At 37.3% G+C, this 25,552-nt stretch overlaps 1 protein-coding gene across 2 annotated transcripts; it reads right to left on the bottom strand.

The window, feature by feature from the left end:
- Nucleotides 1–346: 346 nt before the first annotated feature.
- LOC103473483 (lysosome membrane protein 2-like) lies at nt 347–24,083 on the bottom strand. 2 transcript variants are annotated; one of them, XM_008423774.2, is made up of 13 exons: nt 23,672–24,083; nt 15,511–15,668; nt 14,508–14,655; nt 14,173–14,358; nt 13,889–13,980; nt 12,585–12,704; nt 7,968–8,146; nt 5,491–5,609; nt 4,641–4,714; nt 4,490–4,541; nt 3,971–4,123; nt 3,776–3,817; nt 347–2,540 (listed from the first exon to the last, which is right to left on the bottom strand). In XM_008423774.2, the coding sequence occupies exons 1-13, from the start codon at nt 23,792–23,794 to the stop codon at nt 2,436–2,438; spliced, it is 1,551 nt and encodes a 516-aa protein (XP_008421996.1). In that variant the 5' UTR covers nt 23,795–24,083; the 3' UTR covers nt 347–2,435. The 2 variants fall into 2 exon arrangements, with proteins under 2 accessions (XP_008421996.1, XP_008421997.1); XM_008423775.2 differs by lacking the exon at nt 3,776–3,817.
- Nucleotides 24,084–25,552: the final 1,469 nt, after the last annotated feature.

Genomic DNA, 25,552 nt, shown 5'->3' with positions numbered 1-25,552 from the left:
ATTATAGTTTAAAGAAACATTTCATCTTTATACAATTGTACAACTTTTGAATGCTGTTCAGCACGGAGGAAGTGGGCAATACCCAAACGTAAGTAATCTGTGTCCCCATTTTGCTATCTATTTCACAGCTTTTAAGTCATTGCTAAACAAAAGGGCTATGTTTCCATTTGTTCGTCTATCTGTCCATCCGTTGATCCAGCTATGCATCAATCCATCAAATCCATGCAACCTATCTCTCGGTATTTCTCTTCAAATCCAGTAAGCTACAGACTCTTCATTTTTGTAACTTTAAAATGACCAAACAGAGAGGCAGACAGTGAATGATGCAAAAATAATGAGACTCATCTACTGAAACTACGCTTTATTGTTGTGAACACAGTAAAAACATTGCTAACAAGTCAACATTTCAAAAGCTTACAATCAGAGCAATATGTGGTTGTAGTAGTAACAATAATTTCACAGAACAGAACAACGTGATCAAAATTTGGTAGAGAATCCCAGACTAGTATCTACATTGTCAGTGTTTTGGTTTTGTAAGTGTAACAAAAATAATTTACCCTCTTTCAGACTTCTGACAGATTTCCGTTTTATAATACTGCTTATTTTTCATTACAAAAGCAAGAACATTTCTATCATGTCTATCCAGAAATGCACTGCTCACATGAAATAAAAATTGCAACAGCGTTGGAGCTCCATTTAACTTTTTCAATTGTCTGTAACTGGTTTGATCTGTCCTTTAAAAGAAAAGAAAATGAAGAAGGCATAAGCTCTGAACTGTTGTCTGATATGTACATCATGATTTTTCATTTATGTGCATAGGGAACTCCTACTCAGATCCCTCCTGACATGTTTCAGGAGCAGTCATCACAGCTGGGGCTCATCACAGTTTCACTTGAATCATTCCACAGCATTTTCAAGATTGCATCAAAATTCACATTAAAATAAAAACAGCCTTGTGTCTCTAATTTGATTTTTTTTTTAAAACAAAAAAACACTTCCATGAGTCTCATGTTCTGCTTTTGCTTGAAGCTGGAAGAAGAAGACAAATCCGTATGGCATAATACTCCATTTATAGTGAACAAATACAATAGAAGGCACACAACAGTCTGGATCTTTATAAAGGCACAACTACAGCAGTTAAAATAATTTTCTGAATAACATGTTGGTTAGTAAAGGCAGTTGAACAGCATATATGGTTCAGGATGTTTGAGGAGGAGTTCTGCTTCTGCAGTAGATACTTCCTGGCGAATCCAATTAATATGAATCCAGTTTAGTGACACTTGAGAATGAGGTGTACAAGCATCAATGATCTCCCTAACCACAAAAAAAATGTACAGAGAATGTAACAGAGAATGTAACGGTCAAAAAAAAATCTAAGTTTTTTTTTTTTACTCTGCCTGACGTTTCTATTATGCAGCTATTTTGACTTGAAAAGCTTCAAATGTGCCATGCCTATGTTGATTTCTTGTCAAATTAATCATATAGTTTTATGTAAATAAATGTCTGATGTAAAATATAAAACAGTTTAAGAGTTCTCAAAATAATGTTAGGGAGTGAAGGGAGTTTTTTTGGACTAGCCGTCACATTTCGCTTCTTGTATTAATTAATCTGGATTCACTTTAAATGAAAACATTAGGATACTTATCTACTGCAGATTAGATGTTAGCTAAAACCTTCAAGCAAAACTTTGCTGCAAAAATCCCAAGTTATCACTTTAAGGGCTTGAGATGTTCTATACTCAAATATTTCTACATTAACATTTACAGTGAAAAACTGCATGAAATGCCTAACTTTACAAAATTTGAACAATCCAAATACACAATGTTTTGTTTGAGTTTTGTCCCGGTCACACTCTAACAGCAACAAAAAGTTGTTCAACTCCCCCAGTATATACAAAAAACTCACTTCACATCATGATTATGTGTATGTAGTCCTAAATGGACTACATATACATATAAAAATAATACATGTTTTTGCAACACTGAGTGAATAAAAGGGAAATTGGACAAAATGACACTGAACTGATTGAAATGTCTTCAGAAAAAAAGAGATTACTTGCAGTTTTGTGTCTCTCCTGCTTTAATAATGTTTGACAGCAGCTTGGCAGGAGACCCCCTGAGAGCAACGACTCTGGCTTACAAATACTACATTTACAGATGCCAATGAGCTGCTTCCCTAAATAACACTTGGTGCCTGGCTTAGGAGCACGTCATAATCTGACAGCACTCAGCTCTGACCGAGACAAGAATCCAGCCAGTTAAAAACAGATTGGTGACACATAACCCGAAAAAGACTGCTTTTAGGATCCCGATGGCTACACCTGGACTGTAGTTGGCACGTGCTTAACCAAGGAAATTTAATACATTGTGCTTAAAATGAAAAAGGATGCCACTCAGCCCTGTCTCGCAGCTCCATCCTACCCTTCATTCCCAGGTTTATTGCTCCGTTTTAGTCGTCATGCCAATGTAGTTTCCATTTTGGCTATCGTCCTTCTCCTTAGTGTTGACTGGTGAATAGGAAGTGTCCTCTTCAGTTGCGGTCTGCATTATTGATGAAAAGATTAAAAAAATGAATAAAAAATGCATATCTTCAGTTTCAATTTTATGTTTTGTGTCTTTGACTAAAAGGTCTGGTGTTGTCTTTTGCACTGATAAGCATTTAATGTTTCTTGTAACGCTCCAGCATAACCAAGCTGTGTTAAAAGTGTTAAAATCGGAAGTGAGGGTGGTCTTTACTGTGTGCTGAAAAAATGAAATGCACTTCCAGAGAGAAGTTTTTAATCACTCATCATGGGCAAAAATGCAATTATAATTAGGTCTTCTTTATTTACGCTGCTTGTTTTATTTTTTTTCTTCTAGATTTCATCAATATGGTGCATGAAGAATGTTCTCCCTGCCTCATGGACCGAGGGTTTGTTCTGCTTCCTCCCATAGTCAAAAAATACACATGAAAGATTGAATAATCTCTCTAAATTCTTCATGCATGATTGTATCTCCTATGTGTCTCTGTGTAAGCGAGTATAGATAGTGGATGTGGATGTTGATCTATTTCTTATTATGCAAATGTAACGTCCTCGTGTTCGCCAATTATTAATTAGTTATTAACCCTTCTGTTGTAACAGATGTTAAAAAAATACAACACCTGAACCTGCACCGTGAATTCAAGTTTTGGTATTTTACTCAAAGATTGTAACTGACCCACCTCTTGCCACCTCATTTAAAACGTGCTTGAGGTGCTGCTATATTCTAGTTGGTTATTCAACCACTCTCATTGGCACAATTAGATTTCATTTCAATAGTTTTGCTTAGTAACAAGCAGTAAGCTTTAAAGAAAATCCCTATTTTTTTTTCAAATACTAGAGGTTGCAACTTTAGGATATTCACAAAATCTGCCAAAATGATTAGTCTAGTCAGAAATATCAGGAAAGCTTAAAAACTGTCTGGCCCAGGTAAATCTCGCTAAAAGATGTTTCACATAGTTATGTTGTGTATTTATTTGAGCCTGTATTTATAATTTTTACCTCTGCGGATTATAAAAAATCCACAAAATAATTCAAAATTGCGCAGCCAACTCTTGTTTCTGAAGCTTATTGATGTTGCACTTCTTACCAGTCGTACTAGAAATAAGTGAATGGTTGAATAAATAATTTAAACCACAAAATTCATCCCCACAGTGAGCACAAGTAAACTTCTCACTAGAACTGTGCGTCATGCATTTAGGCATTAAGTAATACAACAGACAAATGAATGGATTGAAACAATGCAGCAAGACTTACAGCATAGGCAGCCTTGGTAAACACAATGCGCTTAACTCTTTTCTGCACAGAGATAAATGGTGATAAACACATGCATAGTGACATTGGTGAGGGGTTAAAAAATGTAATTAACAAGGATTAACACAAATTACTTTTTAGGATCAAGCAAACTGCGAGGTGTTAGAAAGATGCCTGGTTGAGGAGGATGTGTTTTACCTTCTGTTGATGGGCCCTGATCAGGAGGACGATGAAGACAATAAGCATAATCCCGCCTAGTCCCACAATAATGAGTGGGAAGTTGGAGCCCACATTGACAATCATGAGCAGCTTGTTCACCTTCGCTGCTGAGGCATCATCGATCTCCACACTCTGAGTCAAGAATAGGGTTAAGGAGAGGTTAAATGACAAAAAAAGGAATATGGCAAAAATAATCTATGATAGCAGCTATGACTTGTTTTCATCAAGTCAGATAAGGACAAATTATGTAATTTTGTTGTATTGAATTCACTGTTTAATTTGTGATGGGAGCTCTTACCTTTAGCTAGGTTTAGGGTACTGAACAAATTTAGTTAATGGTATAAAAAACTAGTTAATGATATAACTATAACATATTCTGATTTTAAAAAAAGAGTCACTGTTTAACTTAACATTTGTTGATTTGATCCGTGAAAGTAGAAAAACTACACAAAAACACTTGATCAAACTGTGTGTGTGTGTGTTTCTGCCATTTCTCACCTCATTGAGGAATATAACAGGGAAGATTGTTTCTTTCAATGATTTAGTGTCTCTGTTGAAAAAAAAGAAAAGAAGGTAAAGATTCACATAAATAATATATAGGTGCAAAAAGACTGCAGCGTTTAGTCTATAATGGGATGCAGATACTCACGGGTATCCAGAGATTCTGTTGATCAAGATGTTAACCTGAGCTCTTTTGCTTGCACGCACAATCACTCCAGTTGTCTGTCGGCAAAAAAACCCCACCAAATATTTATTATTATTATTATTATTATTATTATTATTATTATTATTATTATTATTATTATTATTATTATGTTAAATAAAATGCGTAGGTGAACCTGAATAAATTTACTTACATAAACTGTAAGTGAATGTATTTCGGTAAATAAATTCAAAAAGCTGCTTTTTAAATTGTATATTATTTGGAGTCATTGCACACAGTCATTGACTGAACCTTTTTTTGTGTGTTAATCTAGATTATAGCTACTGAAAGTTTATAGCTACTGAAATCCTAATATTCATCTTTTTATAAAATTAGACTGTTACGTAAGAGCATATAAAAAAAGTAAAGAAACCTGCATTTCAGGATGAAATTGATCCATTAAAAGTCGCTTTGATTTGTCTTATGCAATACTGTAATTTTCCCGAAAATCTGAGCTTTGGTGTTTCATTTTCTCTAAGCCACAATCACCAAAATGAACAGAAATAAATGCTTGAAATAAATTTCTGTATGGAAACTGCAATATATATCTTTCACTTATTGAACCGTATTAGTGAAATAAAATGTTTTTTAATGATATTCCAACCTGCAAAAGACTGTATTCAAATTATTTTGTTTGCATGACTCTAAATATGTCAAGAGGGGGAAAAAAATGCTTTATGGTATTTCCTCTGATGGTTCATACAATGGTTGCACTACTGCTTTTGAGCCAGTAGGTGGCGGAGCAATACATCTTTTTGGTATAAATAGGAGACAGCGGTGCGTTCTGGTAGCTTACCGGGTTGAGGTCCAAAAACGTTTGGTGATGATGCCTTTGAGGAGACATTCCTCCAATCGCTTCTATATATTTATCTTCTCCCAGGTAGAAATGAGGAAAAGAGGCAACAACGGGGGCACCTACAAGAGGAAAAATTATTGTTATTGATCATTTAGGAGTACTTTCACCACAATGCTTTTTGGCCAACTCACTGATTAAATACAGGGTATCCAAAAAGACATTCACTGGCCAATATGTTAGGTATACCTTGCAAATTCTAATGCATCGTCCTGCTGGAGGTAGCCATCATAGGATAGGTGCAATGTGGCACCTATCCTATGTGTGGCATAAAGGAGTGGAGGCTGAAGTGTTTACACAATCCTCGTTTGGTACGAAAAACACCAATATGTTCCAAGAAAATAAACCCCACACCAATCTGCCGCCACCGTGAGTCCAAGATGTTGATCATAGGAGGCAGAACAGATCCATGCTTTCATGTTGTTTTCACTCAATTATGACCTTCCCCACTACCTGAATCATGAAGCTGAATTTAAGATTCATAGCACCAGGAAACACTTTTTCCAACCTGGTATTGTCCAATTCTAATGAATTATATGACCTACTGTTGCCTCTCTATGATCTCAAACAAGTGCTCCCATTCTCCCCTTTCGTCAACAAGGAGCTATCATCCACGCAACGGCTGCCCAGTGGATACTTTCTCTTTTTTTTTGGCTCGTTCTCCTTGAACGATACACAAAAATTCCAGAAAGTCAGCAGCTGTTGAAATACTCAGACCAGCCTGTCTGGTACGAACAACTGTACCACATTTGAAGTCGCAACATTCTTCCCCGTTCTGTTTGCAATTGAACAGGTGTACTTAATAAACTGTCAAGTGAGTGTATATGCTAAGCTAAGACAGAAATGGACTAAATGATGACTGTTTATTTGTAAATCTGAGCTGTATCAGATTGTCTTTTGATAATCGTAAGTCATATGAACAAGCTGATCTTGTTCTTCATGTTTATGTCTACACACACACTGAGGTTAAGAAAAGTGAAGGCACACAGACACACACACACGCACACACGCACACACACACGCACACCCCCACACGCACATGCACATGCACACACACCCCTACACGCACGCACACACACACACACACACACACACACACACACACACACACACACACACACACACACACACACACACACACACACACACACACACANACACACACACACACACACACACACACACACACACACACACACACACACACACACACACACACACACACACACACACACACACACACACACAGCTTGATAACTGCAAACACTGTTTTATTTCCTTACTTCTTTAACGCTTGATTAAATGAGAATGTGATTTGGCCTCGGAAGTCAGAGATGCAATCTGTCCTCAAAAGTGAATGCCCAAGACAAAAAAAAAATAGCAGTACACAAAGGGGCAATAAATCAACTTGTATAACTAATTAAAGGCTGTCTAGATAAAGAAATCCTTTCCTCTTATTGTCAGCAGGGTCCCGGACTAGATAACACGGTGTAAAGGTAATTACTGTATTACTTTTGCTTGGACGTAATTCTGAGCAAAATGAATACATTTCACAGTCTGCGCACCGCTCGTGTTTGCTGACAACAATAACGGGGGGAAGAGGGTGAGGTGATGACAAAGTGGGGCATAGGTGACAGATTTCCTTCTCTTGTGTTTGGCAGTGGATGCTGGACAAAAACATCGGCCCACCCGCAGTCACCTGAGAGCAGTTTTCACGTGACAACCCGCAAGGTCACTGTAGAGCAAGCACGGCACTCACTTTTTTTTTTCTTCCTTTTTTTAAATCAGCACAGCCACGGGGTGACCTTAATCCTCCACTCCAAGACTCTGTTTTGTTGGTGGCTAAACAAAATTCTTGACCTCAGCCAAAAGTATTGGCTTTGGTAAACTTTCAACATTTCTTCTAATGTTTCACCACTTTTACTGGTGGGGGGATTGACAGCAATATTTCATTTCTATCCATGTGAGACCACAATACTCAGATTTTTTTATTTTTATTTTTTTGCTGTGAAGTAAGTTGTTCTTTTAAATAGAGTGCTCTGTAATGCCAATACAAGACAACAAATGAGTGACTTAGAGTTTTTTTTTAAAGAGTCCGGAAACAAAGGCAGTAGGGTCATTCCTGATCAGATTCAAGGGTACAATCAGGTGACAGAGCTTACTGCCACATGCCGCAGGCCCAGTCATGGTCAGATGGTGCCTGAGGTGTGGCCTGGGCTGGAGAGCTGCGTCACGTGAGTCCGTCATGCTTAATTTTACTGCCGGTGATATAACTGAAACCCTAAGCCCCTTTGTCGGCAATGAAAATCAAAAAGGAGACCAAAAAAAGAAGAAACAAATGCTACAGTTGAAGCTCTTCAGTCTCATGTAGGAGTTCAAACACTACTAAAGATAAATGTGGCACACAGGGTGAAAATTACCTTTCCGACAGGGGCTGACTTTGAGGACCCCAGTTCCCAGGCACTCTTTAGGGGTGACGCAGAAACCTTCGTTGGCTGGGTTCTCTTCCTTGCTGGCCAAAACAGAGCGGGGAGGTGTGAAGCGGTAGGCGGGGACTCCTTTCACCTCAACTTCCTTCTCAAACTCCATGTAGATAGTCCTAGAAAGCAGAGAAGAAGCTACAGTTTCAAACACAAGAACTGAAAAGAATGTTTTTAAAGTCTATTTTTTATTACTTTAAGGATCAACATATTTCAAATTCTGCTGTTTCGTAATCAGAAAGTCGATTTCTAAAGCATTCAGCCTGAACATAATATGACAACAGTTAGGTTCTTTTGGTATTTTGAGTTATACTAAAACTCAAAATACCAGCAGGACATTGTTGTCCTGCTGGAAGATGAACCAGGTTTCTGCCGGGCGATTGTGCCAGAGGTTATAAAATTCATTTTTAACCCCTGGCAGGTTTAGATTTGAAATCATTTTCTTTCAGCTGAGAATATTGTTTCTGATAGGGTATGTGAGCTATTTCTCAAAAATTAAATTTTTTGTTTAATTTTATTTATATGACATGTTGAAAATTTTAATATCCTTCTTAAACATTATTGGACAAAATCTTAATTATCTTTAGAGCATTCAAACTCTTCCTATAACTTCCTGTAACCTGAGTGTGCAGCCAGTTCAACAGCACCAAATCCTCCCTAATTTTCCTTTTACTTTCTCTAAGCCCTGTTCAGAAAGTACTTTCAGCTTATCAGCTTCTATTGTTGCTTTTTGGTAATTCACACAGACTAAACAGAAGAAGCTCAGTGCGACATTAGCGTGCGCTCCCACAAAATGAGTCGTTCAAAGTTACAAGGGTCAGTAACAACGTTCCCATTGATTTATGGATGTACTTTCACACAGGGAAAAAAAATTGAAATGTGATGTGTAGCAATGATTGGCCAACAATTATACATATTTTCACATGACATCCTACACAGTGGCTTGAGATTTTTTTCACCTTTTGCCAAGTTATAACCACACATTTCTTTGCGTTTTGAGGGGAATTATGCACAAAACAGTGGGGAATTGTGATGTGGAAGGCAAGGTAAGGCTTGTTTACAATTTCATCTACAAATAAACTCAGTGGTTCAATTACCCAAAACTCTCTTTTAGAAAGGTCTTCATCCTCAATGAGTTGGATGAGCATAAGACCTCAAAAGACAAACAAAAAACCTCTGACTGGAACATCCCCACAAAAATGAAATTCTTTCCCCGTTGCTCTCTGTAAGAGTGCTGACAGAGAGCAAAATCAAATGCAACTATCCACTTCCCAAAACTTGTTCACAAAGCCATAAAGCATATACGGCGTGGGCCTTGACCCAACAATGTAACACCACACATAGTTGTGACGCCAGAAAACTAAATTTATAGAAGAATTTGTTGAAGTTTAGTGAGATTCCTGCTGGATCCGATATGTCTAAACTGTATCATTCTCTCCAAAAGTACATTTGGATGAAACCCTGCATGCATTCTCAAGCTCAGGCTTGTCCTCAAGCATCAAGCCAGTTTCTTTTGGACTCTCAGTTAACATTTCTAACATATTTGAATGCATTACTTCAAATGGTTTAACAGTTATCATTTAATACGTAGGTTCATAAATAAAAACACCACTTACCGGAGCCCACACGCAAAAAGCAGGGCCATTTAACCAAGACCGAGATTCTTAATAAAATTTATATTATTTAACCTTTACTTGATCTTATCAGCATTTTTTTAAAATCTGTATTTCAGATCTGTTCCTTTATGTTAAAAATCTTACAACAGTTCACAGGAAAATCACATTATTGTGAGGGGCCCATCCCTTTTTGTGTGAATAACTGCAGTTATATGGTGTGAGGGGAATCTGGACCATCCTCAGCGAGAACAAAGCCCTCCATACACTGTCTGCCAACTGACTGGGAGGAAGCACAGCATACCAGTAGTGCAACAACACTATGTAGACCTTTTCCCTTGACCTTTGGGAGAGAAGCCAAGGAAAGCACCTAAAGCGTTTCTGCTTTCCAGAACTGGACTGGGAATTTTTGTCTTGTAGTCGTAATGAGAAACAAGCACCAATCTGAAGAAAGCTTAGATCAGCTGAGCAAACATTTAAGCTTCGGTCGACTACATTTTGCCGTAATTGCAGCAGTCTTGTTGGTATGCATATCCCAGCTTTGTAAACATACGGATGTTTGCCCATTCCTCTTGGTAACTTCGCTCCAGCTCAGTCATATTGTTAGGAGAACATCTCCAAACATCGATTTTCAACTCTTGCCACCAATTTTCAATTGGATTTAGGTTTGGACTTTTACTACACCATTACAACACTTACAGTATTTTCACAAGCAGTGCTGGTTCCACGTTTATTGTTGTCCTGCTGGAAGATGAACCAGGTTTCCACCGGGCGATTGTGTGTTCAGGAGGATGGCCTACTTGTCAATTTATTAAGCAAATTCTTCTTGTGTCCGCCTACATGGCTTGTGTCAAACTTTAAACAGGACTTGTGAAGTCCAGATCTGTTAAGTGTGTGGGAAATAGCTGCCCTGTTAAATAATCCTCTCCTTGCCTTGCCTGTCAGTTTCGGTGAAGGACCTTGTATTGTGAAGTTTGCAGCTGTGCAAGCCTTCCCTCACTTCTTCTAATTGAATATTGTTGTGCAACCCAGTTTGCTGTTCAAATTGCTATTAGTCAAATATGTTAAAAATGTTTCTTTCCACTTCACAATTATGTTGTTGCAAAAAAAAACAAACAAACAAACAAAAAAAAACATTGGAGAAGTTGGTTGTAACGTGACACAATGTGAAGAAGTTCAAGGATTATGAATTCTTTTTCAAATATTCATACTTCATCACTTTACAAAGTTCTAAATTGGTTATTTCTGATTCAGGAGAATTCAAAAAGGATCTTTAAAAACCCTTAGTGGCTATAGGGCAAGATAAGCTTCAGATAGAAGACACAATGGTATTTAAACAATAACACCTGTCTGCAGTTTGTCAAAACTTTGCAGCTTTTGCAGGTCAGCTGTCAGTTTCTGGAGCAAAGGGTCACTACCCCGTGAGCTCGCAGATGGGAATCCTGGCACTTTTTTTTTTTAACCAGCAGATGAGTCTCAGATGTCATTCAGCACATGTTTTAGCCACTCAGCTACAGGCGTCACGCCATAGTAAGTGTGTAAAGGGTCAAAACATTAGTAGACTAAAAGTTTCCTCTTCAAATTAATAAAAAAAAACAGGAACAAGGAGGGAAGCCTCCCCTTTGGTCATTAAAGCACAATCAGACACAATGACACCATTAGGGAAAAAGTAAGTGTGTGAAAGAGTTTTGAAAATTTGGGTGAGGGGTCTTCGGCACACATCCAATCAGAGCAAAAGGTGCTTGCTCTATTACTCTACCAGATTCTTTCCACACTAAACAAAAAGAGGAAGATGTGGGCCTCATCACGGATAAGCACAAGGCGCATATGTTTTGCAACAAACAGGGATTAACAGTGGTGAAACCAAACTCAAACGGACTACATAGATTGTAAAAATAAAAGGTTATTCTCCACACAGATCAAGCTTTGAACACAGAGGTTTGCTTACCAAAACATTTGTTGTGGAAATGTCAGGCTAGCACATAAAAAAAAAGATCTCTGATTGATACTAAGTTTTTATTAAATATGAAATGCCCCCACTGCATGGGATGCCAGCAATTAAAGGAGGTTTGGTGTTGACTTATTTGTATGTGATCAGGATGCTGTAACTGGGATCCAAAACTGGTTCCAAGAATAAGACGTATTGGTATTTCCTCGTAAACAATAATTTGAACTCAAGATTGTGTCAGGCAACGGGGTACAACCCTAATCTGTTCCTGTTGATCACATTTCTGGTCATTAGAAGAGATATGGCTTTTAAAGGAATAGAAGTACCTATGCAAAGGAAGATATTGTGTAATTTCTCTACTTTGCAAGTTTACAGAGGGTTCCTATAGATTCTAATAGTTTTTTTTTTTTTTTTTTGCTTTGATTTTAGATATCAGGCCCATCTCCCGTGGAACCAGTTCTTTTTTTTTCTTTTTTTTTTTTTTTACCAAAGCTAAACATTCAGTGTACTTTAAAAACTAGGCTTACAGCTTTCCATTAGAGTGATTTGGATTATCCTTTGCTATAACTGTGTCTACAAACTGCTGACGAATATTATGACCATCCTACTATCTTTCCTCCATACTTTTTATTAATGCACTATTTGCAGTTACTTAACTTTGTGTCTCATTTTCAGTATGCTCTTCTGACTCAAAGCGTATGGCTATATTTCCTTCCTGGACTGAGTCATTGACAAACCAATTGCTGTCATTAACTATCTCCACTTTCTTTGTTAGTGGAATCAGGCACTTCAGCATTTAGCTTTGAATCTCTCCTGGGTCTATCCAGAGCTAGTGTTTGCTCTAATCCGGTTTTCTAATTATCTTTATTTTCCATAGAAAGTCTTCCTGGTACAATGCTTCCGTAAAGAAAGTGAACGTGGAAAGACCCTGCCAAAGTCTTTATATCAAAGCACATAAAAGGTCACACAGGAGGATGGTGTGGTCCTGAACTTTACCTGCACAGGTCAGGAGAGAAGACATAAAGACGTTCGCTCTTGTTTAGCAAGGGATGGAAAGCACTTCCGTCTGATCCAAGGATGCTGTTGCTCTCATTAGTTGACCAGTATTTGAGCATCCTATAAGACAAATTAAATTAACATCGTTCTTTGTTGCCAACAAACCAATCACAACTGTCCATGTAGCCTATATTTCCATCTTTACAGACTTCTTAGGTTTTTGTTAAATTCAGCACATAGCTCTAAGTTAATTATTGAATTTATGAAGTAAAAAAATACACCCCTCTATGTATAGTAGATCTTTGTTGCCAGGAACAGAGAAAGGTTTAGCGAGCTATTTTATTTTGCACAGACAAAAAGAGGTCACAGAAAAGAGAAAAAGCACAGGATGTTTTCCAAAAGCCACATTTGTTACATCAACATGCTTGCTATAGCCTATTCATCTTAGAAATGATCAAGAATGGTTTAATCTATAGCACTTCAAAACACAGCTTCCCTAGTGCGAACGGGTAATTATAGCGCTTAAGGATAAGAAATCTGGATAAGATAAGGCTGTTTAAAAGCCTTTTGAGTAGCAAGATGTTCCGTCCAGCTTTCTGTGGTAAGAGTTGCAGGCAAGACCAACAAGAAAAAAAAGCAAAAGGCAGAGATTACCCAACACACACCCATTCAAATTCAAAAATACGCTATTTATCCCAAAAAGAAATTAAACGGCGCAGCTCATATCATCCCAGTGTCTTCAAAGTAAGTTGTGAATTTCTGGGCAGCAGAGACGGCATTCCACAGTAATGCACCCTGAATGACGCCATCAGCTGTCCTGCTAATCCTCCCCATTTGCTTTTGCCACTAGTTTTTCTGTCTCAGTCTGGCTAGAAAGCCGGGCATAGAGATGCTGGGGTCGGGGTTATGAGACGGTTTGAACCTTCACCTTCTCTCTCTACTCATTGGTCCTGCTCTGCATCCAGGAAGACTACTTTTCACACTCTCTGGTATTTGAGGTTGTAATTCCGGTATCAAGCTTTTCAGATGGTCTTCAGCTGTTCCCAATAGTTGCCCTGATTACTCATCATAACACTAAGTAAGAAAGTAAAGGCAAAATTTCTTCCAGCTGCACTGCAGCAAAAAGCAGAAGGAATAATTGTCCAACCAATTATGTAAGAATTCAATCAAAGAAATTATAAACAAAAGTCTACAAAAGGAACAAATCAGAACCGCCGTAACATCTACCCCAACATGCTGCCACAATGAGAAGAGCAAGTCTATTGTGTCCTGGGTGTGTTTGTGTGAGACTGCATCAGTGTTACCTTTCCCCTTTATACGTTTCGATGCGTGCGTAATCTAAGTAGTTCTGCGTTCCAGTGTGAAAGACAAATTCTCCGTCGCTGCTTTCATTTTTCTGTGCCAAACAAACATTGAGCTCATTAAAATTACATTTTCCTGTGTGATGGTAAGAGAAAGTTTATAAAAAAAAGTCACCTCTCTTTTGTAATATTGCTAAAATACAGAAGAGCTTTTATTATTATTATTATTATTATTATTATTATTATTATTATTATCTTTTTTTTTTTTTTGTTAAACCTGTACATACCTTGTACATGAGGCCAAAAACCCTCTCCACATCAGTACCAGATGAGGCTATGCGGTTCAACAAAGCATCTTCATAACCCCAAAGTAATTCCTGAACAGTTCGAGTGGTGAAGGGACGACTTTTGGTGCCTGTTATCATGAAGTTCAAAAGAAAGCTCTTGTATCCCTGCGCCTTGTTCATTGCAGCCTGGAGTCAAGGATTTGAGCAGATATGAGAAAATACAACTGATTTTGCAGGATAAGCTGGTGGTGAGCAGAGAAATGCAGTAGGAGCACAGACTCCCTTTTACCCCAGTTGGATTTCTACTTATCTCCAATCTTTAAATAAGGACTTACCCAAAGGGGGATGTTGACAGTGGTGATGTTATCGACATCTGGGTCACCAACAGACTTATCCCTCAGAAATACAAAGCTTTTGGCGTTGTACGCTGACACCTTTGTATTATTGTCCAACATGGTGACATTGTCCTTAAACCTGTACTCTCTGTACAAACAGTCATTTAAGAAAAAAAAAAAAAAAGATTACTTTTCTGTTGAATTAAAACTTGGAACATTAAATCAACCCTTTATCAAATACATCAATATTAATTTAGAGAGAAAAAAAAGAGGAAAACTTTCAGTTAGGAATTAAAAAAAATCACCAGCAGAAATTACAATTTAACTTTCATTTAAAAAATAAAACATTGTTCAGTGATTCTTGGGACTTTTAATCTAACACCACACCTTATGTTTCCCCAGGATAAAAATGTGACGTGACACAGTCACCCTGTAACTTTGTGTTATGAAAAATTAGATGACCCAGATATATGTTCAGGAGGACAACAAGAAAAGTGGAACAGATCGCCAAGGGTCAGTGTTAAAATAACTTCAGCAGGAAGTTGCATGTTGGGGTCAACTACATCTTTATTAATGCATCTTAATTCATCTTGATGCCAGGAAGTGCATACTAACTATAGGAGAGGATATAGGATATACTTGACAAAAGTCTGAATTCTAACTTTAATGCAGATCGACACCTGGGATTAAATTTCTGGGATTAAAAATCTGATTTATTTATTTTTTTTACTTTTGGAACTCTTTCATACAAAAGCGATAATCACAGCTGTCGTTTTTTTTTTTTGTTTTATCTGTTTGTTTGTTTTTTGTACATTAGCTATTGTTAAACATCTTTAGAAAACAATTTTATAAATTGTTTTATAAAATGGTCCACAGTACTTTAATTTTTTTTCCTATTACCACAAAATAAAAAGGATATGTTGTTATAGCTTGAACAAAATAAGCATGTCACTCTACAAAAAGATGTTTCAAGTTCAAAAGTTCTTTTTCTTTTTTGACTTACCTGTAGGTGTAGGGTCCAATCTGCTTGACTTCTGGTTTTTCCCCTTTAAGGACCTCCTCTGCATTGGTCACATTAAAGAAGAAAAACTCCATGAAGACAGGAGGGGGAGGGGTTTTCCATGACTCGAACACGCGGCTACCTTCCACTAAAACAATTTCCTGTTGAGAAGAATAAACAAAAATCACACAAAAATTATAAAATTATACTATGCTTTTTGTATCTTTTTGCTTAAAGTTCAAACCAAAGAAAAAAAAAACAAAAAAAAAACCCATTCCCAAACTACTTAAAATTTCGTCTTTGTAGCTATGGCTTTGCATCTGGGTCATTTCTAGGTCATTTTGCCCAATCACAGCAAGTTTGGTGTGTATTTTCAACAGAACATCAGACATTATTTCATTTTCCATATATCCTCTGAGCAAAGAAAATGAGCTGGTTGAAACCTTCCACGTTGAAGCATACAAATGATTCGTGGATAAGTTTTAATCGTATGACTCCGTCCTTGCACGATGAACAGTGCTTTGCCCCAGCAAAGCACATGTTTTGAATCTGAAGTTCTCCCAGTACACTCGCAGTAAAAACAACCCCAAGAAGAAAAACATCCTTTTGGGTGGGTGCAGGGGAATGTGTGTGTGTGTATGTGTGTGTGGGTGTGTGTGCGTGTGTGCGCGTGTGCGTGCGTGTGTGTGTGGGAGGGGGGAACGGCTGCGTTAGCGTCAGACAACAGCATTGGCTGCGAACATAAATGGTGTGAGAGGGGACCCTTCCACCACCCCATTGTCAGCCGTTTCCCTTGACGACAGGCACTTGGAGAGAGCGCCTCTGACAGATCATGTGATGCATGGAGCCTGATGCCCGCTGTTTGTGGGGGACCTTGATGATCTGAGCCACATTCCTCAGGATCTAGCTTTTTGAGGCCCCAGAGGAAGAGCGCTGCTGACCACCCTGTTTGATTATACAGTACGATGAAACAGAGAACTATTTTTGTCAAACTACAACACAAGGAATAAGAATAGTAAGGAGAAAAGATGATATGACCTAATTGTGTCAAATTTATTGTAGGCACCAAGCAACAAGCAACTTTTTCAAGGGAATAAAAAAATCCTCTCCTTTTTAGAGTCCCTTATTGTTTGCCCTAGGAGACAAAATCTTAACGAGTAGCCAAGGATTACAAAGTTGTCGCTTAAAATTGAGGAACAGAGTCTGTCATCCTTTTACGCTCTGAATAATCAATAGTATAGCCCTCACAGCATGCTACACGAAATACATGGGAAGCAGGAACAAAAACTCCTTCTCATCTCTGTACATCGCTACCTTTACACCACACCCGGTACATAAACACACGTGGCAGGTGAATACACAAACACGCATAGAAACCTGCGCTTTGATGTGGCGATGTTCAAATACATACATAGATGTGAAAAACACTGGACACAGCTGGAGGCGGTTCTTAAAATCTTCCAGTCGAGCCACAAAAGCTTTACATTCTTTAAAAGTGTTTGCCTCTTCCTGCTAAGCAAAATAATCTGCAGCATTGTGGAAATTAAATTTAGTAAAATAACCAAATTTATAATGGGTCTGATTCAGAGATTCGTTCTTGCCTTTGGGGTCCGACAATAACAACAGAGAGATTGTGGAGTATTGGAACAAAACTTTCTGAACAAAAGTCATATTATCTAGAGATTTTTTAAGTTTTTTTTTTTTTTTTTTTTTTTTTTTTACACAATTTGGTGTTTCAGAATTGCAGACATGATTTAACAAAGCCAGTTTTCAAAAGATGATTTTAGAAGGGAATTTTTTAATTTAACCTGACAGCACGAAAAGGCCTCAAAAAGCAACACAATATGTTTTATCTACCAGTAATAAAATAAATATTTCTTTTTAAAGGTTTTGTTGGCTTGGCCTTTCTTTGAAAGTAGTTCGACAGGAAAGAGGGTAATGAGAGAGGGGAAAGACATGCGGCAAATGTCACCAGGGCAGGAATCGAGCCTGCTACCACCACCACGAGGACGAAGGCCTTAATACGTGGGTTGTGCTTTGCCCCTCTGCCACTACAGCGCCCTAAAATAAATATTTCTAAGGATTTGGCACTAAACCTTCCTAAGAGTGACTAGCCAACTAAATTACTCCAACAGGGCATCAACTCATCCAGGAGGAGGCTAAAACATCCTTATAAATCACTGTAGGCCTCACTTAAATATGACCAAATTGCAGTTTTTAAATAATTATTTAATTTACTAAGGAAAAAACAAGAAATGCAGTATATTGTGTAGGGTGCTGTTCAAAACACACCAATGTCATTTTGGTATGTTTTCAATCCAAAATGTTTTCTTTAAACATATTCTCGACGATGCAAAAATAAAAATGTTACACCAACCAGTAATGGTCTAATTAACCAAAATCAAGAGAAAATTCTTATAACTCTGTCTCTGAAAAGAATCATTGCTTGCTGACCTCACACTAAAACACAGAGGTTGCCTAATAAATCTCAAACAATAAAAGAGACTGACTAAACAAAGAGAGACTAGGGCTTAAAGGACACATGTGGGAGGAGATCCTCTACACTGCTTCTGGTAGCGTTAAGCAGTAACTTGATACAGCTAAAGTACTTCACACTGGCTGACAAATAACTGGGGAAAGAATGCAAGTTTCCTGCACTGATTTTAATGTGTCAGAGTTGTTTTTTTTATATCATAACATAAAAAACACTATGCAAAGAAAATTTAAAGTACAAAAAAAATCTGATTATTTGAATACTTCCAATCTCATTTTTCACTTATTCAAAAATGACACTGCCATGTTTTTTCTCTGACCACATTTTGCTCTTAGAGGAATGTCTCATCAAGTTCACACAGAGATCTAACTACTGGGGGTTCCTTCATGTTATGCTCCACTTGTCGCTTGGACACAAAAACTGCTTTTTTAAATATTATCACACTAACATTATGTATCAAGAGATCTTAATATTGTTAATATCGTAATTAATATTTAATATTATTAAGTTGTGTGTTTATCATACAAAGCAACTTTTCTTAAAAATGTTTAACCCTCAAATGTGGGTGTCATTTATAAAAAAGTATTTTCATTTTTAGAACAAAAATATCATCAGAAAAAGTAATGTTATTTCCTCCCATAGATAATATAGATGAACCGGTAGGTTTTGGTAGAGTAAATGTAAAAAAATATTCTGACTATGTAAAGAAAAATAAATAAATAACTCAGATGCAATTAAAACTGTTAAAACAAAAACAGAATAGCAAAAGAATTTAAAATTGCAATTTATGCAACGTTATGTGAAAATTATGCAATTTTCATTGCAACATAACATTGGCTGTGCATAGCTCAGCCAATGTTATGTTGCAGACATACAGACACTATGCAAAAATAAAACGTTGAGGGGCACAGAAGAAGAGTTAATAAAAATTATTTAGTAAAATATTTTCCAATTAAATCTTTTGCAGAGAAGAACTGCAACAACACAAAACCAAAAGATAAAGTTATTGATGTCTTGAGTTCATTTCATTAAGTAATTCTGCTAATAAACCTGCATTAGACTCTCTGCGGACAATAGTATTCAGTTATTTTCCAAAGGATGATTTCAAAACCTCTCACCTAAAAGCAACCTGATACTTACAATGGAGAAGCAGGCTTGATTTGAAACTAAAAATGAAGGTGTAGTGTGTGATAACACTAACATCAGAGTAATGTCGTTTTCCTGGCTGCACTGTTTTCATAGTAAGGTGAAGCTTCTGGGAACGTTTTACAACAATATGGAGACATTTCAGCATCTTTAAACTCAGGGAATCTGCTCAAGTTTTTAAGGTGGGAGGAGGAGGACTTTGCCCCTCTAAAAAATATTGGTTGGGTGTAAAGAATATTGAAAAGCTGTTCATGACAATTTATCAATAAATTAGTGCAAAATTTGAGAAGTTATGGGGAGAAAAATGTTTTTTTTTTATTTGTGACATTCACCTCCTTTATTCTAACACCTCTACTTCCTATTGAAAGTTTTGAATTCAGGAAGTAAATATTTCCATCTGTCATCAAAATTTTCAGCAAGGGTAAGGTAAAGGACTAAATGTTCCAAGTGAAACATTTGTTTATATGAAAACTACATATTTTTTAATAAAAAAAAAATCAAAATAAAGTCTGGTGCGCACCACATACTATCTCGTGTGCGAGAAACATCAATTATTTTTATTCTTTTCTTCAATGTCTCTTTAGGGGCTCCTCTTTAGCCTGGCTCTAAGGAAAACAGCTTAAGTTGTATATTTGCTTGATTGTCCAGTCTGGATGCAATAAATAGGTATTTGTTTCACTGACTGTGAGTCACTTAACATCTTGACTGTTATCTTCAATGTCTAGATTGTATATGAGTATCAGTTTTCCACTCAAAATCTTTTGGCTAGTTTTGTGGTCTGTCAGCAGAAAATCAAGACTGATTCCTAGTGGGAGGTGAAACTAAAACATGGACTTTGGTGTGTCAACTGTAGACAAAGCAATGAATCAATTCTGCAGCCTCTACAAACGCAGTCACAATCACAACTTCACTTCATTACTGGAAAGTTTTTAGCTGCTTTTGCTGTGATTTTAAATTCCATCAGACTTTCTTATCCATATTTACAGTAACTTCAGGAGACGTCGCCAAGTTGAACAGAATGAACTTCCCATGACTCCACTTATTCCTGCATCTACCCACATAAATCTAAGCCCACTCCCCCAGAGGGTAACTATTTTGTTAATGTCATGATTTAAGAGGAATTGCTCTGCTAGAATTTTAGGCCATTATTACAAGACATATTTGCATCATGATTCCTTGATGACTTTCAACAAATATTACTATTCTGATTTAAAGAAAAATATTTATCTGACATTGATCAGTTATTATAACACGAAGAACACCTCTTGCCACACGTTCTCTGCTGGATTTAGGTGTCATTCCTGACTAGCCCACTAATAGATTTGCTGACAGATTCCTTCCACCTGAGCAGTGCATGTTAGCAGAACCTTCATAGTTGCCAAGTCAGGTGGTGACTATAGCTTGGTGACTATAGCTTGGGCTACAGCTGTTGTCTTTTCTGTATAATTTTAATCTTTTGTTTTGCAGAAAGAAGAATTTTTGAATATTTTTGCTGTCTACTGCGAACGTGCTTTGGACTAGCCATCCCATATGTGCGGATCTGAGTGTCTTGTGAAAACAAAAAAACAAGACGCCTATATTGCTCTGTGCACATGGCTCATTGAATCGGCCGCCTCTGGGAATGAGATCAAACATCTGCAAACCCCTTTGAACCAAAGCATTGGAAAAGTTGAGCCAAAGGAGGCAAATATGTGTAGATGGCAACGTTGATGTTCTCTCTTCTTTGAACAGCAGAGATAAAATTCATATTAGTGCTACAGCCACTGATCCTGCCAATGACCAAATGATATTGTTAGTTGCAGAGGGGATCACAACTGAGAGTTCATTACTTCAATGCCTTTGAAGAAAGGAAAAGCTTGGATAGCAAGTTGTTTACAACTGATTAGAAATGTATGAGATGTAAAGCGTTACAGCGACAACAAAAGCAACATCAAAACGCAGCCAGACAACAAAAGATGGGGCAGAGAAGAGATGAGACATGACAGGAGGAGTCTGACCAACTTTATGATCTCATCACAAAAGGATTTACCAGCTTTATGGCTAGACTCCCTCTACTGGTCACTTCCATGTAGCGTCCTGCTTAAAATCAGACATCATTTCCAATAGTAACACAAACAAGTGCCAAACAAGTGCAGACAATACAAAGCAGATGTAATAACTATACAAAAGACGGTTAATAAACGATTAATTATTGGTCTAATTTTTACAACTATTACACACTAGAGACAATCTGTAACACTGGTAGACCCTGTCATTGTTTTGAAGAAATAAAAAGGACATGATCCTATTAGTTCTTCTTTTTCCAGATGATAATGGGTTTGCATTATAGGTGTATGATGGTGTCTTCAGCTCTAATGCCATGGCATTAAGCGAACTGCAGGATCCAACATAATCTTTCCAGGATCTGATGTCAGGGTAACAACAGTCATGGAGGACTAACTTTGTTTGGTACAGAAGCAAGGCAGAATCTATTCAACAGTGTCGAAGCTTCCTGGGTTTTCCGATAATTCCTGCCTCCACAATGGCTGATCAACTGCAAGAAATTAGTCCTGCTCCAAAGGGTACAATATCAAAAATATACAACCTTTTAAGTCCAATTAGACTCCTGAGTTTAGTCATATTTGCAATACTTAGTCTGATGATCTTAACCCAGAGATTGATAATGAAATATCGAAAACTACTCTAGAACGTTTTCACTCCTCATCAATTTGTACCCAACATAGAATTATTCTGGTTCAGTAGGACTCAGTATGGCAATTCATACTGAACTCAGGGAGTATCAAGTATGAGTCTCAAGTATGACTTAAGGTGTTCATTGTTGTGTTAAAAGTAATAAATAGCTCTAGTTTGCAGTTTGCTGCAATCCATTCAGATCTAACAAGGAAATAAATGCTTATGTGTTTAATCTTTAATTTTTATGTCAATTTGCCTTGACCTGTGATGTAATGGGAATAAAAGAAATAGTAATTGTATGTTTAATCTGTGATTTAATTAGAAGCCCCTAAAATACCTCTGACATTTAACATGTCATAAAATCTTCTGTCACATGAAAGTAATCTGATGGTTAGTAAACATGTACAGGGAATATGATGATAAAACTTTAGTGATAGAAGTGGTTATTCATACCGCAGCATCTTAAAAGTTGAAGTGAGATAATCAACTAAGCCACTTTCAGTAAAACTCCTGACAATTTGCTGACTCTGTAGGCTCTGTTTGACTCGACTCCATGAAATGTGTTAAATTTATGCAGCACCATGAAAAACATGCAGAAACCTGCCAACAAAACTCTTATATTGCAAAAAATAGGCTCCACGGCAAAGTTTATTAACACAGCACTTTTACTGCATGCTGAAGGAGTACAAAATAAGATCAGACCATTTGAAGGAATAAAGAAATGCTGGTTGCACTGCGCCGGCCACTGAACCCACAATTCCTAGTAAGTCATTCGTCTGCAACTTCTTGTAAAATCTTTTACTACTACTTGGTAACAGCTTAACAACTGTAATTCCTTAAAATTGGTTCATATAAAGCTTATGTTGCAAAAGTTCAGTGTATTTGCTTCCTCTTATGTTTCTAGATTAGGACATTTGTGCCCAGTTGGACGTTTTGGCCGAAATGCTTCTCAGCTAACCATAAAAACAAATACAACATATTTAATTTTTATTTTATTTTATTTTTATTTTTTTAATAAGATTAGGATAGAAACATAACAGTTCTTTGCAAATGTATTACTGGCCATTGAACTTTCCCATATTTTGTCACATTACACACCCTGACCCTTCCACTGTTGCTCTAGATGTATATCAAGGGTGAACGTCTGACTAAGTCTCAAGAATTTTCCAACTTCTAACAGGTTTTCTTCCAGGAGTCCAAAAATACCCTGCACAAAATACCCGTGCACAAATCTACTCAGACAGCTTCCCCCGTAGAAGAAAAGCATCCCTCAAATGATGCAGCCACCTCCTCGTGTTTCGCAATGTAATTGATGTGTGGTTGTTTGGCATGTAGCCCAAAAAGTTAAAGATTTGGTGTCGCCTGAGCCGAGCACCGTCTTCCTCTAGCGTTGTTATAGCTTTCATTCTACAACAAAAGACAGTTTTGTAAATACAAATGTCTGGAAGTTTCATCCCACTGATATATATTGAGGTTTTGGGTTGAAAGGTGATGAAAATATGGCATTTCTTTGTTGTTTTCTTTTGGCAGAAGGCCACACTATCGTTTCACATTTGGCTTTCATTTTAATATGACGACCTATTGAACCAAAAACTATAAACTGCCATACTAAGTGGAAACACACATCACATCTTAATGATTGCGTGGTTACAATCTAGTCATTTGAAATCCCTGCGTCCCAGCTGTATATAACTGAAGACAGTAGGGAATATGTAGGGTTGGTTCACACAGTCACATCATTGTCACGCTTTTACCACATGCGGCAACAAGTGAACTTTACTATCCCCCTCATATAGAGAGACAGTAAAGTTGCTAAATAAAAGTGAAAGTCAGAAGATTCAAGTTTTCTACCTTTTTCAGGCGTTTGTGCATCAAATTGCGGAATACTTGAGCCACCATCAAGGCGATTCCACTGACCAGCAGGAGGGCGCAGATGGCCCCCACCGTGTAGATAGCGCAGGACCTTCGCGTCATTGTTGGCAGATGCAAGCAGCAAGACTGAACGCTGGAAGGATGGATGGACAGGTTAACTTCCTTTCACCGAGAAAGTTTTATACCCTTTCTCCAGCAAACACACACAAAAAAGTGTGCCTTTTGCTTTTTTTTTTTTTTTATTATTAACTTTGCCCAGCAGAAAAGTTGAGGGAAAGTTTTGAACAGAGTCCCACCACGAGTTACAGGCTTTGCATGGAGGTACGCTTATGAGTAATGAAACCACGCGGTTCCTTTTCTGTGTCAGACTGAAGCACATGAATTAAAAACTGAACCACGGAGTATTTGTAGCGGGCTGGGGAGCCTCTCCCTCCTCCAAGCCACGAGCCCTCTGATTGGTTCCACCAGTGGGAGCGCAGTGGGCTGAGGACGCTCTTCTCTCGGGCGCAACCTATAATAACCTTACAACTCAAGCCCCCACCCCTCCGCCGTAACAATTTCCCTGGTCGGATTCAATTTGCTCGGTCTGCTCTGCGCACAGAGGTGGAAGCATCAGAGGAACGGGAGCTGCACATAAAAATAACATTTTATGAAGTTGGTACAGTTAACAGGTGTTCATCTTGAGATTATGTCTCGCTTTCATTAAAGAATATCGACGGTACCTAACAGAGATGTGAATCCCTCTTATTCATTGTTATAAGTTTGTTTTGACACTTTTCTGAAAAGGTGACAGTAACAGTAGCGGCACGTAACACGTAAAAACCTATATAGGCTACTCAAGTCGTTCTCTAAAAATATGTGGTGTATGTTTGTAAATGCAGGAATTCAAGTACCTACTTCATTTCATTTCAACTCACGCTCTTAAAACTTCTTTTCGGTTTATTCGGTGGCTTGCGTTTCTTAACTAAATATATTTTATACAACAGTAGGGGGAAAATGCATAGATAATATTAATGCTGCACTCAAATATGATGTACACAGCTCTGCATTTTATCAACTAAAGATAAAAGCAACACATGTCGGTGTCTTTCAAACACAAAAATACCCAGGTGAAAAAAAGATATACTTTAGTATATTTCAAACATACTTACATTTGTGAAAGTACACTTTAAGTATACTAAGTATTAAGTGTACTACCTATAATATCTGAAGTATACTAAAAGTATACTTGTACCAATTTCGAAATTAGAACTTTAAACAAACGTAATTGTACCAAAATACACTTTTAATATATTAAATAAAAGTATACTTTAAGTGAACAAAATATATATTTGCCCATGTGTAAATGTACACTTTCTCAAGTATATTTAAAATATATGTTGTGTTAAAAATATATGCTGAAAATAGAATTGTATTAAAATTCATTTAACACTACTTTAGATTATTAATTTCGGTATGTTTTAGATTACATCTCAGTGTAAATTTTAGGCTAATAAAGTATGCCTTGATCTTAAACTATAAGCTTCGATTGTTCACTCACTGTATGTTCTATTACTTAGTATATTTGTGCTTTTAAATATATATAGAACTTTAAACTTTCTTGTAGCTTAAATGTACTATAGAAATAAATCTGATTGATTGATTAAAAATAGCAAAATTGCTGTAGCACAATCTGTCCACTGGGTGCGAGCATTACAGGAATTATTAACCGGCGCCAACTAGTGCCGAAGAAGAAAGAGTCCGCTATACCGAACATGGCTAACTCTAGTTCAAAACAAGGCGGTATAGGACCGCAGAGTGTGCGTGAGGTTTTTTTTGAGTGTGCGTGAGTTTTTTGTAGTCTGTGAGAGACAAAACATA

Source organism: Poecilia reticulata, linkage group LG12 (assembly GCF_000633615.1).
Source record: "Poecilia reticulata strain Guanapo linkage group LG12, Guppy_female_1.0+MT, whole genome shotgun sequence".
Classification (NCBI taxonomy): Eukaryota; Metazoa; Chordata; class Actinopteri; order Cyprinodontiformes; family Poeciliidae; genus Poecilia; species Poecilia reticulata.
This window is presented reverse-complemented; position numbering and strand designations above follow the sequence as displayed.